The sequence below is a fragment of the Elephas maximus genome, chromosome 5 (genome assembly GCF_024166365.1).
Source record: "Elephas maximus indicus isolate mEleMax1 chromosome 5, mEleMax1 primary haplotype, whole genome shotgun sequence".
Taxonomy (NCBI): domain Eukaryota; kingdom Metazoa; phylum Chordata; class Mammalia; order Proboscidea; family Elephantidae; genus Elephas; species Elephas maximus.
In genome coordinates, this window is record NC_064823.1 from 55258244 (window position 1) to 55277405 (window position 19162).

A 19162-nucleotide genomic window follows, 5' to 3' on the forward strand; every position below is an offset into this window, starting at 1 on the left:
AAATTCCAATGTCATATTTTAAGGGGATAGAGAAACAAATCACCAATTTCATATGGAAGGGAAAGAAGCCCCGGATAAGCAAAGCACTACTGAAAAAGAAGAAGAAAGTGGGAGGCCTCACCTTACCTGACTTCAGAACCTATTATACAGCCACAGTAGTCAAAACAGCCTGGTATTGGTACAACAACAGACACATAGACCAATGGAACAGAATTGAGAACCCAGACATAGATCCATCCACGTATGAGCAGCTGATATTTGACAAAGGACCAGCGTCAACTAACTGGGGAAAAGACAGCCTTTTTAACAAATGGTGCTGGCATAACTGGATATCCATTTGCAAAAAAATGAAACAGGACCCATACCTCACACCATGCACAAAAACTAACTCCAAGTGGATCAAAGACCTAAACATAAAGACTAAAACAATAAAGATCATGGAAGAAAAAATTGGGACAACCCTAGGAGCCCTAATACAAGGTATAAACAGAATACAAAACATTACCAAAAATGATGAAGAGAAACCCGATAACTGGGAGCTCCTAAAAATCAAACACCTATGCTCATCTAAAGACTTCTCCAAAAGAGTAAAAAGACCACCTACAGACTGGGAAAGAATTTTCAGCTATGACATCTGCGACCAGCGCCTGATCTCTAAAATCTACATGATTCTGTCAAAACTCAACCACAAAAAGACAAACAACCCAATCAAGAAGTGGGCAAAGGATATGAACACACATTTCACTGAAGAAGATATTCAGGCAGCCAACAGATACATGAGAAAACGCTCTCGATCATTAGCCATTAGAGAAATGCAAATTAAAACTTCGATGAGATTCCATCTCACACCAGCAAGGCTGGCATTAATCCAAAAAACACAAAAGAATAAATGTTGGAGAGGCTGCGGAGAGATTGGAACTCTCATACACTGCTGGTGGGAATGTAAAATGGTACAACCACTTTGGAAATCTATCTGGCGTTATCTTAAACAGTTAGAAATAGAACTACCATACAACCCAGAAATCCCACTCCTAGGAATATACCCTAGAGATACAAGAGCCTTCATACAAACAGATACATGCACACCCATGTTTATTGCAGCTCTGTTTACAATAGCAAAAAGTTGGAAGCAACCACGGTGTCCATCAACGGATGAATGGGTAAATAAATTGTGGTATATTCACACAGTGGAATACTACGCATCGATAAAGAACAGTGACGAATCTCTGAAACATTTCATAACATGGAGGAACCTGGAAGGCATTATGCTGAGCGAAATGAGTCAGAGGCAAAAGGACAAATATTGTATAAGACCACTATTATAAGATCTTGAGAAATAGTAGAAACTGAGAAGAACACATACTTTTGTGGTTACGAGGGGGGGAGGGAGGGAGGGTGGGAGAGGGTTTTTTATTGATTAATCAGTAGATAAGAACTGTTTTAGGTGAAGGGAAAGACAACACTCAATACATGGAAGGTCAGCTCAATTGGACTGGACCAAAGCAAAGAAGTTTCCGGGATAAAATGAATGCTTCAAAGGTCAGCGGAGAAAGTGCGGGGGTCTGGGGAACATGGTTTGCGGGGGCTTCTAAGTCAGTTGGCAAAATAATTCTATTATGAAATCATTCTGCATCCCACTTTGAAATGTGGCGTCTGGGGTCTTAAATTCTAACAAGCGGCCATCTAAGATGCAGCAATTGGTCTCAACCCACTTGGAGCAAAGGAAAATGAAGAACACCAAGGCCACACGACAACTAAGAGCCCAAGAGACAGAAAGGGCCACATGAACCAGAGACCTACATCATCTTGAGACCAGAAGAACTAGTTGGTGCCCGGCCACAATCGATGACTGCCCTGACAGGGAGCACAGCAGACGACCCCTGAGGGAGCTGGAGATCAGTGGGATACAGACCCCAAATTCTCATAAAAAGACCAAACTTAATGGTCTGACTGAGACTGGAGGAATCCCGGCGGCCATGGTCCCCAGACCCTCAGTTGACACAGGACAGGAACCATCCCCGAAGACAACTCATCAGAAATGAAAGGGACTGGTCAGCGGGTGGGAGAGAGACGCTGATGAAGAGTGAGCTAATTATATCAGGTGGACACTTGAGATTGTGCTGGCAACTCTTGTCTGGAGGGGGGATGGGAGGATAGAGAGAGAGGGAAGCCGGCAAAATTGTCAAGAAAGGAGAGAATGAAAGGGCTGACTCAAGAGGGGGAGAGCAAGTGGGAGTAGGGAGTGAGATGTATGTAAACTTATATGTGACAGACTGATTGGATTTGTAAACGTTCACTTGAAGCTTAATAAAAGTTATTAAAAAAAAAACAAACAAAAAACAAAACAAAACAAAAAAAAATCACTTGGATTCCTCTACATCAACAAAAAGAACACCAAAGAGGAAATAACCAAATCAATACCATTCACAGTAGCCCCCAAGAAGATAAAATACTTAGGAATAAATCTTACCAAGGATGTAAAAGACCTATACAAAGAAAACTATAAAACTCTGCTACAAGAAATTCAAAAGGACATAGTTAAGTGGAAAAACATACCCTGCTCATGGATAGGAAGACTTAACATAGTAAAAATGTCTATTCTACCAAAAGCCATCTATACATATAACGCACTTCCAATCCAAATACCAATGTCATATTTTAAGGGGATAGAGAAACAAATCACTAATTTCATATGGAAGGGAAAGAACCCCCGGATAAGCAAAGCATTACTGAAAAAGAAGAAGAAAGTGGGAGGCCTCACTCTACCTGATTTCAGAACCTATTATACAGCCACAGTAGTCAAAACAGCCTGGTATTGGTACAACAACAGGCACATAGAACAATGGAACAGATTTGAGAACCCAGATATAAATCCATCCATGTATGAGCAGCTGATATTCGACAAAGGACCAGTGTCAGTCAATTGGGGAAATGATAGTCTTTTTAACAAATGGTGCTGGCATAACTGGATATCCATTTGCAAAAGAATGAAACAGGACCCATACCTCACACCATGCACAAAAACTAACTCCAAGTGGATCAAAGACCTAAACATAAAGACTAAAACGATAAAGATCATGGAAGAAAAAATTGGGACAACCCTAGGAGCCCTAATACAGGGCATAAACAGAATATAAAACATTACCAAAAATGCCAAAGAGAAACCAGATAACTGGGAGCTCCTAAAAATCAAACACCTATGCTCATCTAAAGACTTCACCAAAAGAGTAAAAAGACCACCTACAGACTGGGAAAGAATATTCAGCTATGACATCTCAGACCAGCGCCTGATCTCTAAAATCTACATGATTCTGTCAAAACTCAACCACAAAAAGACAAACAACCCAATCAAGAAGTGGGCAAAGGATATGAACACACATTTCACTAAAGAAGATATTCAGGCAGCCAACAGACACATGAGAAAATGCTCCCGATCATTAGCCATTAGAGAAATGCAAATTAAAACTATGATGAGATTCCATCTCACACCAACTAGACTGGCATTAATCCAAAAAACACAAAATAATAAATGTTGGAGAGGCTGCGGAGAGATTGGAACTCTCATACACTGCTGGTGGGATTGTAAAATGGTACAACCACTTTGGAAATCCATCTGGTGTTATCTTAAACAGTTAGAAATAGAACTACCATACAACCCAGAAATCCCACTCCTCGGAATATACCCTAGAGATATAAGAGCCTTCACACAAACAGATATATGCACACCCATGTTTATTGCAGCTCTGTTTACAATAGCAAAAAGCTGGAAGCAACCAAGGTGTCCGTCAACGGATGAATGGGTAAATAAATTGTGGTATATTCACACAATGGAATACTACGCATCGATAAAGAACAGTGACGAATCTCTGAAACATTTCATAACATGGAGGAACCTGGAAGGCATTATGCTGAGCGAAATGAGTCAGAGGCAAAAGGACAAATATTGTATAAGACCACTATTATAAGATCTTGAGAAATAGAAAAAACGGAGAAGAACACATACTTTTGTGGTTACAAAGGGGATAAGGAGGGAGGGAGGGAGAGGGTTTTTTACTGATCAATTAGTAGATAAGAACTGCTTTGGGTGAAGGGAAAGACAACACTCAATACAAGGAAGGTCAGTCTAATTGGACTGGACTAAAAGCAAAGAGGTTTCCGGGATAAAATGAAAGCTTCAAAGGTCAGCGGAGCAGGGGCTGGGGTCTGGGGAACATGGTTTGAGGGGACTTCTAAGTCAATGGGCAAAACAATTCTATTATGAAAACATTCTGCATCCCACTTTGAAATGTGGCGTCTGGGGTCCTAAATGCCAACAAGCGGCCATCTAAGATACATCAATTGGTCTCAACCCACCTGGAGCAAAGGCAAAGGAAGAACACCAAGGTCACACGACAACTAAGAACCCAAGAGACAGAAAGGGCCACATGAACCAGAGACCTACATTATCCTGAGACCAGAAGAACTAGTTGGTGCCCGGCCACAATGATGTCTGCCCTGTCAGGGAGCACAACAGACAATTCCTGAGGGAGCAGGAGACCAATGGGATACAGACCCCAAATTCTCATAAAAAGACCATACTTAATGGTATGACTGAGACTAGAGGAATCCCGGAGGCAGTGCTCCCCAGACCTTTTGATGGCACAGGACAGGAACCATCCCCGAAGACAACTCATCAGACATGAAAGGGACTGGTCAGCGGGGGGAAGAGAGATGCTGATGAAGAGTGAGCTAATTATATCAGGTGGACACTGGAGAGTTTGTTGGCAACTCTTGACTGGAGGGGGGATGGGAAGATAGAGAGGGAAGACGGCAAAATTGGCACGAAACGAGAGACTGAAAGGGCTGACTCAATAGGGGGAGAGCAAGTGGGAGAAGGGAGTAAGATGTGTGTAAACTTACATGTGACAGACTGATTGGAATGGTAAATGTTCACTTGAAGCTTAATAAAAAAAAAAAACAAAAACCTGAACTGATTGGTAGCTTGGTGAGACAGACAGCTTTAGGAGATCATCCCTCTCTGTCTCCATATACCGGTATATCTAATAAAGCTCTTGCTCAAGAATTGGCTGTTTGCGGCAGGCGGCTCTAACTTGTGAAACTGCGGTAACAGAAGTGCCCCATAAGGTTCCCAAGGCTGTAAATTTTTACGAAAGCCGACTGTCACATCTTTCTCCTCAGAGCAGCTGGTGAGTTTGAACCACCGACCTTTTTTGGTTAACTGCCCTAAGCGTTTTAAGCACTGTGCCACCAGGGCTCCCTTTTCTCACACTATACCAAAAAAAACCCCCACTGCCATGGAGTCAGTTCCGACTCATAGGTGCCCTATGGTGCAGAATTATAACTGCCCCAAAAGGTTTCCATGGCTGTAAATATTTATGGAAGCAGACTGCCACATCTTTCTCCAGCGGAGCAGCTGATGGATTTGAACCTTTTGGTTAGCAGCCAAGTGCTTAACCACTGCACCACCAGGGCTCCTTTTCTCATACTAAAGTAAGGCTAACTAATAACCATATGCACCTGCTCACTTTCCTACAAATTCGACTTAAAGACTTAAAGACACAGGAACTGATCTTGTTCATTACCTGGGGACTACCCGTACTCCATATCTGATGGACTATTTGGCTTTTTCTATAAAGTTGTGAACTTTCATGCAAAATATAAGAACAACTGTATGCTCTCTTGGTTAAACCTGACAGTCTATTAGTACTATGGCAGACTGTAGCTAAAAGCTGTAAGAAGGACTCTAAGCAATCAATACAAAGAGGAGTTTAGAATTTAGAAAGAAACACAATTCATTCCAAGGGGTGGTTTTCAATGCTATCTCTAGAAATAAAAAAATGCTTTTCCTGTTTGCAAAATTAATTACAAAAAATTTTTCACTGTCACAGCATTGAGGCATGATGATTTTAAAGACAAGGTAAAGATAGGCATGGAATGCCAAAAAACAAACAAATGAACAATCCTTCAGGAACTGCTAATTAAAAGCCACAACTGAATCAGTTGCTGTCAAGTCGATTTTGACTCATGGAGACCCCATGTGTTTCAGAGAGGACTGTGCTCCATAGGATTTTCAATGGCTGTGATCTTTTGGAAATAGATCACCAGGCCTTTCTTCCAAGGCATCTCTTGGTGATTCGAACTGCCAACCTTTTGGTTAGTAGCACAGTGCTTAATCATTTGCAATACCCAGCCAGGTACCATAAACCAACCTAAAAATAAGATTGAGGTACGGTACAATTTCCATGTAAACCGAATTATAACAGGCAAGGGAACTAATAAAGGGGATTCCAAAACCAATCTCTTTTTCTCCTTTATTTGGTATTTATCTTCATGATTATATAATTCTGAAAGCTATAAACAAGCCTTTTCTCCGAGTAGACACATTAAGACTATCAAAAATGCAACTTCAGAAAGCTTTTGCTCTTACCTTGTGCATCTATTAACATTCTTAATGTTCCCAGAAGTTTGAACTGAACTGGAGGCATTTCAGATTTTAGGAATTTCAAAACTGCCTCTGTGACCCCAGCTGATAACATCTTTCCTTTATTTACAACTAGAGAGAGAGAAAGAAAAACTATGGTTAAAATGGTATTAGCACTCCTGATGATAAACACTCAAAGATACATTTATTGGATGTCTACTGGTAAGGCCCTATGCTATACGTATCTGTTTAGAAAAGTCACTTTTCTGTGACTTTTATGTATTTTTTTAATAAATATCTTGTATGTCCATAGGAGTATAACATACAAAACCATATTTGCTAGCTTTTTAACATGAATTATCAAGACATTTACTTGAATAATCTATAAAGGATATCTGAAAATGTATTCTAATTCAGCAAACACAATTTTTTCAGCTTTCCTGTCATTGACCTGTGTTAATGTAGATATTAACAAATAATATTAATCTCCTGTATGAACCAAACTGAATTCACATGGATTGGATCTTAATATAGTTATACTTATTTACCTAATCAGAAATTTATATTTAGGAAGTAGAATAAAAAAATAGTTTTAACTATCTTCTGTATTATTTCCCATGATCATGTGATTGCATGGCTCAAAAGCCTTTAATCCAAAAAGACACATCAATTTTAAAAAGCTGTATGTCTGCTTGTAGAAAAAAAGCTTAAAAAATCATTCTTTAGGGGATAAGGCTAACTGATGCTACTATATCTCAACTGAAGATGCTTAAAAAAGTTTAACTCAAAATGATGAAAATCCAAGAGCTCACAAAAGGTAATACAATATCTGAATGATCGGAACAAAGACTAAGATTATGCTCATACAGTCTCAGAAAAGCTACTTAATACACACTCTCCAGTTGTTCGTAACAAAAATGTGAACAATTGGAAGACTTTTTTTTGTTCTTTTCTTGGTTATAACAGGTCAACTAATATTTACATACAGTAAATATCTTCCCAAAACAATAGATTTTATTGCCTACATAGCTGCCTCCTACTTTCAGCCTCACCTGGAATGGCCAGGTTTCTGAGGGCACTCAGTGCTGCATGCTGTACGGTTACATTTCCATCTTCTACATGTCTGTTCAGGAGATCCATCAGGTTTTCTACAATCCCATTGTCTACCATATGGATACAATTTCCATCTGAACAAAACAAAAGCACTTTTTTTATACTCCTCTAAAAATATCTACAAATATTTTATAGTATTGGCTCCTGCCCATTACCTACATTAGAGAAAATGAAGCTACAGAAAGAGTGAATTCTACTGCTTTGTCTCATCCAATTTATAGATTTTTCTGTTTACTGAGAAAGAAGTCTAATGATAGACATTATTAAAACAGATAAATTTAAAAAATGGGGAATCTCTAGCTTAGAACTTGATGAGCCAGAGGATGAATAACTAGAAACCACAATGCTTAAAACGTCCATCAATAGTTTCCACCTATAGTGAAGTCTGTTTGCGTTCTGCAAATGTTAACACTACAGTAACGGTGCGCTGTATTTTGTTATCATGGTTAATACTTGTTTTTCAATGAAATAATTTATTAAATATTTGCAAAGCAGTGAGAATGGTATAATGAATTGTTATGTACCCCTTATCTACTTACAATGATCATCCATATCCCCAGCCTTAACTCCATTATTTTTAACTAACATATGAAATCAAGATGGTCCCCAAAAAGGAAGGAGTAAAAATGGAATAAGTAATACACTATAACATGCTATACCAATTGTTTGTATTGGAATAAGGTGAAATTAAAAAAAAAAAAAAAAAACCCATATTTCCTAGACATAGTATTATCATGAGTTTTCTGACTGAACAGTAGGAATGCCAGATTTCAGAAACAAACATAAAAGGTCTGGTGCCTCTGAAATTAGTATTAAGCTCAACCAGAGGATTAACCACACTTAAGTTTTCTAGGCATAAAAGTATGAATTGAGGTACAACAACCCTAAGATGAATACTCAGATTACTAAACCCAAAATCAAAGCACGAGGCAAAAGAGCATGCCCTCTCAGATCAGATGTCTATCGGAAGGAGACTCAAGTTTACTAAGCTTGGGAGCGCAAAGTACTCAAAAGAAGCACTTCATGAACTTTTTCTGTAATATATTTAAACTACTAAAAAAAAAAACCCACCAAACCCGAAGCCATCGAGTCAATTCCAACTTTAGGGACCTTATAGGACAGAGTAAAACTGCCCCATAGGATTTTCCAAGGAGTGGTTGGTGGATTCGAACCACAGACTTTTTGGTTAGCAGCCGAGCTCTACTCCACCAAGGCTCCATTTAAACTACTAAAAAAAAACTAGAGATAAGTTAAACAGCATAAAATATGTAATTATTTCAGAGCTCTGAAAAACTAAGAACACACATACATACTACAAATACTTCTGAACTGTTCCAGTTTTAGTACACGTGATGTCAAAGCAAAAAACAACCAAACGATATAGCATATTTGATATTACAAGGATGAACTAATACAGTTACCATTTCGGGCAAAATTTGCGATCGCCAATGCTCCAGCAAGCTGAAGCTGGTGGTTGCTGGATGGAATCCAAGAAAGCACCTTTTGAAACACATTGCCTTTTCCTCCTTCAAATAATTTCTGCATGGATTCATCTGGAGGTAAATGAAACAAATAGTTAAAGAAGAGAAAAATAATTAGGAGTAACAAATATCCCTTTCTAAATGAATATCCAACTGGGAAACTATATATCTCCTCATGTACTACAAATTCATAAGGAGAAAAATAATGGTTCTTTTTATAATCAACTTCAGTAAAGACCAGACAATAGAATTTAGAATTTTTCTAGTCCAAGTCACACTGGATGCTGACAAGCAGCTATCTAGCTGTTACCTGAATAGAAAATCAGCCTTCGCTCTTGCACACTGCTATCCCCCTCAACCTCTGCGTGCTAATCAGCAGAAAGTTTTCCTTCTATAACGCAAAATTTGTGCCTTGCTGTAATTTCCATTTGTCCTAGGTTGGCCCTTTGGTGCCACAGCTGTCTCTTCCATATGACAGTTCTTCACAGATTGGAAGAGAGTCAAGACTCCTCTTTTTCAGGTTCATTATCTCTACTTTTCTTCGTATGAAATGTTCAAGGTTTCAAAATCACCCAACTGACAAGATTAAATAATAGGAAAACGGGAAAATGCCTAGCATGGTGCCTACGGAAAAGACTTAATATATTTTTAAAAATCTGATTAGCATGTTCTTAGCTAGCATAGAAGACAACTCACCTCCAAGAAGTAGTAAAACCATTAGATCTGAAGCTGTTTTGAGCTCAGCAATATCATCTTCTTTGTCACTATCCACCTTCTGTTGAACAATCTCTAGTAGACATTCTACCAGGCCTGCTTCAACCAGCTGTAGCTTAATAGCATCTAAAGAACAATGTCAAAAAAATAACCAAAATTTGAGATGAAACAGGAACTCTGACATAAGCAATCCATTATAAAGACGGAACCAAGGAAAAGGCATGAGTTACATAACATTCTTGAAAGATTTAGTTTCAAAAGGAAGTATCTGACAGTACGGCTTAAATACACAAAAGCTTTATTTCAGTTTTCTATTTGAAATTATGCCACCATTCACAATGTCTCACAGCACATAAATGAACAGATTCTCAGCTCAGAAGGCAGGTAATATCACTCCACTATTATTCCAGATCCTACTTTCATTTTAAAATACCGTAAAATATTTCACAGTAATTTAAAATAAAACACACAATACCTGTTATAGAAATTAAAAGATATCCACTAATGGGGCTGGACAATTTGTATCTGCTACAAAGTTACTGAAAAGTAAAAACAAAAACAAAAACACCCACTACAGTCGAGTCGATTCCGACTCACAGTGACCCTGCAGGACAGAGCAGAGCTGGTGGATCTGAACTGCTGCCGACCTTTCAGTTAGCAGTCAAGCACTTTCACCACTGTGTCACCAAGACTCCTCATCGAAAAACAGAGCGTTATCCATAAATTTCAGTCTATACCATACGTGTATCTGGATTCATGTATGTATGCACAGTATTCTTCCACGGCAGTTGATAAATCTGTAACTTTATAGAACTTGAAAAGTCATGTTTTTAAAAAGAGCTTCAGGTTTTTATTAATTTAAAGCTCTCTTGAGTGATGGGTACATGATGGTTTATTATACTACACTCCTCTACTTTTGCATAGTAAAACTGAAAGGAAAAAACCTTTGAAGCTTTCTGATAGCTAACAAAATAAGGAATTTTAGAAACAATTTACATACGAATTATATTTAAAAAAATTATCTCCACAGCAAACTCCTCTTGCACATCAAATCAATTTATTATGCCAATGCCATTAATATCGTGACTAGTCCTAATTACAGTACTGATTCCACTAGCCTTTTTTGTTATGGTAAATACATACATACATATATATATACATATATATATATAAGTATATATAACAAGTCATTTGCCATTTCAACATTTTTCAAATGTACAGTTCAGAGACATTACATTTATCATATTGTACAACCATCACTGCCATCCATTTCCAAATTTTCCCATAACCCTATAGAGAAGCTCAGTGTCCTCTAAGCAATGGCTCTTCTTCCCTTCTCCCTCTCACCTGTGGTAACCGCTAATAAACTTTGGTCTTTACACATCTGCCTACTGTGGTTGTTGTTAGCTGTCTTTGAGTCATCTCTGTCTCATGGTGATCCCATGAACCAAACATTGCCCAGTCCTGTACCATCTTCCCAATTGTTGGTATGTTCAATTCCATTGTTGTGGCCACTGTGTATTTTGAGTGCCTTCCAACCTAGGGGGTTCGTCTTCCAGCACTATATTTTTTTGTGATCCATAAGGTTTTCACTGGCTAATTTTCAGAAGTAGATAGCCAGGACTTTCTTCCTAGTCTGTCTTACTCTGGAAGCTCTGCTGAAACCTGTCCATTATGGGGGTCACACTCTGCTAGTATTTGAAATACTGAGGGCATAGCTCTGAGCATCATAGCAATATGCAAGCTACCACAGTGCAACAAACTGACAGATGATGGTTGCCTATTTCAGTTATTTCAATATTTCATTTAAGTGGGATATTTTTATTTGTGCTTTTGAGGCTAACTAATTTCACTAAGCTTAATCTTTTTAAGATTCATCCATGTACCAGGATGTATCATGACTTCGTTTCCCTTTATGCCAGTGTAATTTTCCAGTGTCCGCAACACGTTTTGTTGATCCATTCATCTGTTGATGGACATGTAGGCTGTTCCCATCTTTTAGCTATTGTGAATAGTGCTGCAATGAACATTGATTGTACATGGATCTATTTGTGTTCCTGTTATAAATTATTTTAGGTATATACCTAGCAGTAGAATTACTGGGTCATATGGTAATTCTATGTTTACCTTTTTGAAAAACAGCCAAACTGTTTTCTACGGTGGTGATACCATTTTGCAGTACTGCCAGCAATGCATGAGGGTTAAAATTTTTCCACATCCTCACCAACACCTGTTTTCTATTTTTTTATCATAGCCATGTTAGAGTGGGGATCAAGTGGCTTTTTCACTGTAGTTTTGATTTGGATTTCCCTAATGACTGTTGGGAGCTGGTAGTGCAGTAGTTAAGAACTTGGCTGCTAATCAAAATTTGGCAGTTTGAATCCACCAGTTGCTCCTTGGAAACTCCATGGGGCAGTTCTCTCTGTCCTACAGGGTCTCACTGAGTTGGAATGGACTCAACAGCAACGGGTTTGGGTTTTTTTTTTTTTTTTTGGTAATGACTAATGATATTGAGTATCTTTTAATGTGCTTATTGGCAATTTGCGGTTTTTAATAAAATGTCTATTCAAGTTCTTTGCCCATTTTGTTTATGACTGGTTGTCTTTATGCTGTTAAGTCTAGGGGTTCTTTAAATATTTTGGATGCTTAACCTTTATCTGATATATACCAAAACCCATTGCCGTTGAGTCGATTCCGACTCACAACGACCCTGCAGGACATAGCAGAACTGCCCCATAGGGTCTTCAAGGCTGTAAATCTTTACAGAAGCAGATGCCAAATCTTCTCCCGTGGAGCAGGTAGTAAATTCTAACCGCCAATCTTTCAGTTAGCAGCTAAGCGCTTAACCACTGTAACTCCAGGGCTCCTTTATCAGATATATAGTACCCCCCCCCAGCACCAATTTTTCCCCAATCTGTAAACTGTCTCTTCATTCTCTTGATAAAGTCCTTTGATGAACAAAAGTTTTTAATTTTAAATTAAGTCCTATTTATCTACCTTGTCTTTTGTTGATCATGCTTTTGGTGTCAGCTCTAAGAATCCATTTTTAAATACTAAGTCCCAAAGTATTACCCCTATGATTTCTTCTAAGAGTTTTATGGTTCTAGTTCTTATATTTAGGTCCTTGACTCATTTCGAGTTGATTTACATGCATGGTGTGACATCTGGGTCCAGCTTTGTTTTTTGGTATGTGGAAATACAGTTGTCCCAGCACCACTTATTAAAGAGACTAAAAAAGAACACAGTAGTTAAAGTGATTGTTAACTGAAAGCTCAGCAGCTTTATTTCCAGATTCTCTCAATTCTATTCCATTTGTCCATATGTCTATCATCATACCAGTACTAGACTGTGTTGATTACTGTAGGTGTACAGTATGTTTTGAGATCAGGAATTGCGAGTTTTCCGACTTTGCTCTTCTTTTTCAAGATTGCTTTGGCTATTCAGGGCCCCTTACAGTTTCATATAAATTTGAGGGTTGGTTTTCCATTTCTGCAAAAGCCAGAAATTTTGATGGGAATTGGAATGAATCTAGAGAATGTACTGGGTAGCACTAACATCTTAACACCTGGTTTTCCAATCCATGAACCCAGAATGTGCTTCCATTTATTTAGGTCTTCTTTAATTTCCTTCAGTAATGATTTAAAGTTCCCAGTGTACAAGTCTTTCGCTCCTTTGCGTAAATTTATTCCTAAGTATTTTATTCTTCCAGATGCTATTGTAAATGGTACTGTTTCTGTAATTTCCTTTTCAGAATGCTCACTGCTGATATACAGAAACCCAAGTGATTTTTATGTGTTGACCCTGTATCATGCCACTTCGACAAATTACTATATTTTTACGCAAATAATGCTAGCCTTCTACTTCTGTCTGCCAACTGTGCCCTCCACCTGCATCGAAAGCATGCTGTGCTAATTTTTTTCTTACAGCAACATGTAAAAAAAAAAAAAAGTATTGGCAGAGTGGCACTTACAAAAATATCTTGTGGGGGCAGGGCATGGTTGACAAACATACAAGGTGTACATTATTTGCATAAAAAGATAGTAGCTTATTAGCTTTCTTATGGATTCTTTAGGGCTTTCAATACATAGAATCGTAACATCAGCAAAAAAGTCATAGGTTTACTTCTTCTCAATTTGGGTACTTTTTATCTCTTTTTCTTGTTCTGTTAGGGATTCCAGTACAATACTAAATAGCAGCGCTTAGAGGAGGTGCTTAGAGGAGGCATCGTTGTCTTGTTCCTGAACTTAAGGGGAAAGCTCTCAGTCTTTCCCCATTGACTGTGATGTTAGCCATGGGTTTTTCAAAATGTCCGTTATCATATTAGGAATGCCCCTTCTATGCCTATCTTGTTGAGCGTTATCATCAAAGGATGATGGATTTTGTCACATCTTATCTGCTTCAACTGAGGTTCTTTTCCTTCGCTCTTTAATGTGGTGTGTTACAAGGACAAATTTTTCTAATGTTGAGCCACCCTTGCAATCCTGGGATAAATCCCACTTGATCGTGGTATATAGTTCTCTTAGTATGCTTTTTGATTCAAGTTGCTAGTATTTTGTTGAGTATTCTGTCATCTATATTCATAAGGGACAATGATCTCTAGTTTTCTTGTGGTGTCTCTGGCTTTCGTATCACGGTAATGATGTTGTTGTTGTTAGGCACCATGGAATCTATTTTTGATTCACAGTGTCCCCACGTGACAAGAGTAGAACTGTTCCATAAGGATTCCTAGCCTGTCATCTTTACAGAAGCAGATCAACAGGTCTTTCTCCCACCAAGCTGCTGGGTGAGTTTGAACCGACACCTTTTGGTTAGCAGTTGAACGCTTAACCATTGCACTACAAGGGCTCCTTGAGTAATGACAACCTCATAAAATGAGTTAGAAGGTATTCCTCCATTTAAGAAGAATTGGGGACACTTCTATAAATGTTTGGTAAAATTCCCCAGTGAAACCATCTGGCTGAGGCTATTCTTTTTTGGGAGATGTGAGATTACTGTTTCAAACTCTTCACTTGTTATGGGTGTATTAAGATCTGCTATTCCGTCTTGAGTCAGTGTAGGCAGTTTGTGTTTCCTGGAATTTTTCCATTTCACCTAAGTTATCTAATTTGTAGGTGCACAACTGTTCACAATAACCTTTATGATCACTTTTATTTCTGTAGAGTCAATCATAATGTCCCCACTATCACTTCTGATTTTAGGTATTTGTGTCTTCTCTTTTTGTCAGTCTAGCTAGAAGTTTGTCAATTTTTTTGAACTTTTAAAAAAAAACCAACTTCTGATTTCACTGATTTTCCATCCTCTATTTCATCTATCTCTGTCCTTCTTCTGGTATAGCTTTAGGGTTGGTTTGCTCTTCTTTTTCTGGTTACTCAAAGTTGCAGAGTTAAGTTATTGATTTTATATCTTTATTCTTTTTTAATGTGTTTATTGCTATAGAGTTCCTTCTGAGCACTGCCTTCACTGCATCCCACAAGTTTTGGTATGTTGTGCTTTCATTTTTATTTGCCTCTAAGCATTTTCTAATTTTTCTCATTTCTTCCTTGCTGCTTGTTTAAAAGTGTGGTGTTTAATTTCTCACATATTTGTATCTTTTCCAGCTTTTCTTCTGTTATTAATTTCCAATAAGAGAAACTGTTGGAGAATATACTTTATATGATTCCAATCTTTTTAAATTTATTGAGGCTTGCTCTGTGACATAACACATTGTCTACCCTGGAGAATGATCCATGTACACTGGAGAAGAATGTATAATTGTGCTATTGGTAGGTGGGATGTTCTATATATGTCTGTTAGGTATAGTTGGTTTAGTGCTGTTCAGTTCCTCTATTACCTTATTTTCTTTTGAGATGTTCTGTCCATTAAAGTGGTACAATGATATCTCCAACTATTATTTCCCTCCTCAATTCTGTCAGTGTTTGCTTTATGTATTTTGGGCCTCTAATATTTTTAATGTTAGGTAGGAGCGCTAGTGACACAGTGGTTAAAAACTTGGCTGCTAACCAAAAGGTCAGCAGTTCGAATCCACCAGCCGCTCCTTAGAAATCCTATGGGGCAGTTTTACTCTGCCCTATAGGGTCATTATGAATGAACTGGAATCAACTCGGTGGCAATGTGTTTGGTTTGCTTTGAATGTTAGGTACATATATAATTGTTATACCTTCTTGAACTGACCATTTTATCATATTATATTGTCCTTCTTTGTCTCTTATAACAGATTTTTTCTTAATGTCTATTCTGTCTGATACTAAATCGGCCATGGCAGATCTCTTCTGGTTACTACTTGCACGGAATATTTTTTCCATCCTTTAATTTTAAAATAATTTATGTCCTGTGCCTAGGAAGTGCCTCTTGTAGACAGAACGTATTAGATTTTGTTTTCTTTTATCTATTCTGCCACTCTCTGACTTTTGATTTGAACACTTATTCCATTATTATTCACAGTAATTACTGCTAAGGAAGGACTTCTGGCATTCTGTTATTCTGGGTGTGTGTTTTATACCTTCTTTGTCCCTCATTTCCTAAAATACTCCCAACTTTTGTTAAATTTTTTCCTCCTTCCCTTTTGTGTGTATTTAAAAAAAAAATTCTTTGTGATTGCCCTGATGGTTGTTATTTAACATCTTACATTTATAACGGCCTGCTTTAAACTGATAACAAACTTCAGTAACATACAAAAACTTTAACACCATTCCCTTTCCCACTAATGCTGTTTTATCACCTATTACATCTTTATACATCATGTGCCCTATAACATTAGTTTATACTTATTTTTTAAGGACGTGTTATCATAAAGCATGAAGGAAATAACAATTAAAATTGTCAGGCAAAAATATTTTAAAACGTGACCTTATGCTTTCCCATCCAATTACCTTTAATGGAGACGTCTCTTTCTATGTACAGCTTTGGGTTACTTTCTAGTGTCCTTTCTTTCCTACCTGAAGGACTCCCTTTAGGATATGAACTCTCAGCTTCTATTTATATGAGATTGTCTTAATTTCATCCTAATTCTTCTTTTTTCATCCTAATTCTTGAAGGACAGTTTCACCAGATATGGTATTCTTGGTTGATATACATGTATATATATATATATATACACACACACACAGACATATATTTTATATATATATATACTTTTTTTTCCCCTTTTCTTTCAACACTTTAAATATGTCATTCCATTGCCTTCTGGCCTCCAAGGTTGCTGAGGAGAAATTATCACTTAATCCTATTGGGGATCCTTTGTATGTATCTGTTCCTCTTTTGCTGCTTTTAGGATTCTCTCTTTATCTTTAGTTTTGAGAGCCTGATTATAATGTATTTCGCTGTGGATCTCTTTGGGTTTATCCTACTTGGAGTTTGTTAAGCTTCTTTTGTTTGTAGACTCATGGCATTTGTCTGATTTGGAAAGTTTTCTGCTATTATTTCTTCAAATATTCTTTCTGTCCCTTTTTTCTCTACTGTCTCCTTCTGGGGTTCTCATGATGAGTCTATCTGCTCCCTTGATGATGGCTTATATCATCAAGCTAAACTCAGAAGACTTGAGCCTTCTCTTGTTGCTCCTCAGTCTCCATATTTCAATTACCTTGTTCTCTAGATCATTGATCTTTGTTCTGCCAGTTCAAATCTATTTTGAAATCCTTCCAATGAGGTTTCTTTTTTTAATTTCAGTTAGTCTATCTTTTAATTCCAGTATTTCTGTTTGGTTTAAGTGTCTCTTTTTTTAATACTCTCATTTTGTTCATCCATCATTTTTCTAATTTAATTCTTTGTATATATTTTCCTTTCGAATTTTGATCTTGTTTAACGTTGTATTATATTCTTCAATTTATTCATTGTTTAGGGTCCCAAAGATATAATTTCTCTCCTTCTGTCTTGTTCACTTGAATGGCCCATCATTTCCATTTGAGTGTGTGTGTGTGCCTTGTGACTTTTTGTTGAATCCGGTACATTCAAGTTTTATAAGGTGTTAGCTTTCTCAATTCTCCACCTGTATGGTGCTTTTGACAGCACAGATTTTTGCAAGAAACTTTTAGAAGGGCACTATTTTCGGACTTTGATTACTGCTCCTTCTCCCTCCCTATGTATCTCCAGCTCAGACCAGACCAAGGTTTCAGTTTTTCAGAAGCTCCCAGGCAGATCTGAAAACACACTAATCAATCCACCCTTTTACGGGGGTATCCTTTAGTCTTTTGGTTATTGTCTCTCACCTGCTGTGAGGGTTCCTTTAGCAGCTCCCAGAAAGGCTAAAAAGCACACACTGAATAGATCACCCTCAGTATATGTGTATGCCCCTTGGTCCTTTGTCACTGCTCCCTTCCTTATGATGTGAGGGCTGCAAGTTTGGCCAGACTGCAGTTTCAGTCTCCCAGGTCACCTTCAGACTGGTCAGAATATACTTTGAGAACAGTCTGCTAGCAAGATCTGTTTTATTTATTTCAGAGCCAGCGATCAGGATTCTTCCCCATCCACAGGGGAGCCGCTGGCTGATTAGCGCTGCAGCTGCTTCTGTCTGTCTGCCATGCTGGGAGCAGGAGGGGTGGGGTCACCATGAACAGTCCACCAGGGAGGTCTGTGCTTTTAGTTTTGGAGCCAAAGGTCAAAGCCCCTATGAGTACACAGGAGAGTCCTGTTTTGGTTGGTGGTATGGTGGGGCAACAACTGTAGCTTTGCTGGTGCCATCTGCCACCCTAGGAGTAGGGGGGGGACACTCTGAACACTTCACTGAAAAGATCTTTGATATTCATTTCAGAGCTAGAGATTGGGGAATCTTCCCACTGCACAGGAGATCATGCGTTGGCTGGTGGTGCAGAATGGCTGCAGGGCACTGAAGCCGTCCATCTACTACTCCAGGAGCGGGATGAGGGCGGGCAGTGGGAGAAGCACTTTTTCTACCATATGATTTATCCTTGTCTTTTTCAGTTTACAATTCCTTGTTGCTGTTCTTTGTCCACCATTTCAGAGTTCTCACAGGGCTGAATATGGGGGTGCTAGTTGCTTCTACTGGTGTTCAGGGGAAGGGTTGGGCTATTAGATCTGTTCACACCACCATCTTCCTTGACTGAAGTTTTCATATTCACATCCATATCTGTCTCCTCCATTAGGGCAGCTATTGTATCTTATTTATCTTTGTATTTTAACCTAAACTGGCCTACATACATGCTCTATATGTATTTGATACTACCTTTTTTTTTTTTTTTTTTAGTATAAAGGCTGATTACAAACTGCGTTTAGAAATACATACGCTACATGGGGATTTTTTAATTTAGATTTTATTTTTTGGCTAGATTTTATTTTAATCCTTGGTATCCCCAAGCTGCATATGCACACATGGACAGCAACGGCAGTTTTAACTTGCCATTTGGAATAAACACTTAGACTTTTTAAAATTTAGACTGTTTAAGGCAATTCTGGGTGTAAAAACTTAGCTTTTTTCTAC

The 19162-nt window shown here is 38.1% G+C and overlaps 1 protein-coding gene across 6 annotated transcripts in view; it reads right to left on the bottom strand.

The window, feature by feature from the left end:
- RAP1GDS1 (Rap1 GTPase-GDP dissociation stimulator 1) overlaps positions 1 to 19162 on the bottom strand; it is a 179930-nt gene that overhangs the window by 31101 nt on the left and 129667 nt on the right. For all 6 annotated transcript variants that reach the window (XM_049885653.1, XM_049885654.1, XM_049885652.1 and 3 more), the window contains 4 exons: positions 9712 to 9855; positions 8956 to 9087; positions 7474 to 7608; positions 6428 to 6553 (listed from right to left, as the gene is read on the bottom strand). In XM_049885653.1, the coding sequence (XP_049741610.1) occupies positions 6428 to 6553; positions 7474 to 7608; positions 8956 to 9087; positions 9712 to 9855 (537 nt within the window). The remainder of the gene's footprint in view (positions 1 to 6427; positions 6554 to 7473; positions 7609 to 8955; positions 9088 to 9711; positions 9856 to 19162) is intronic.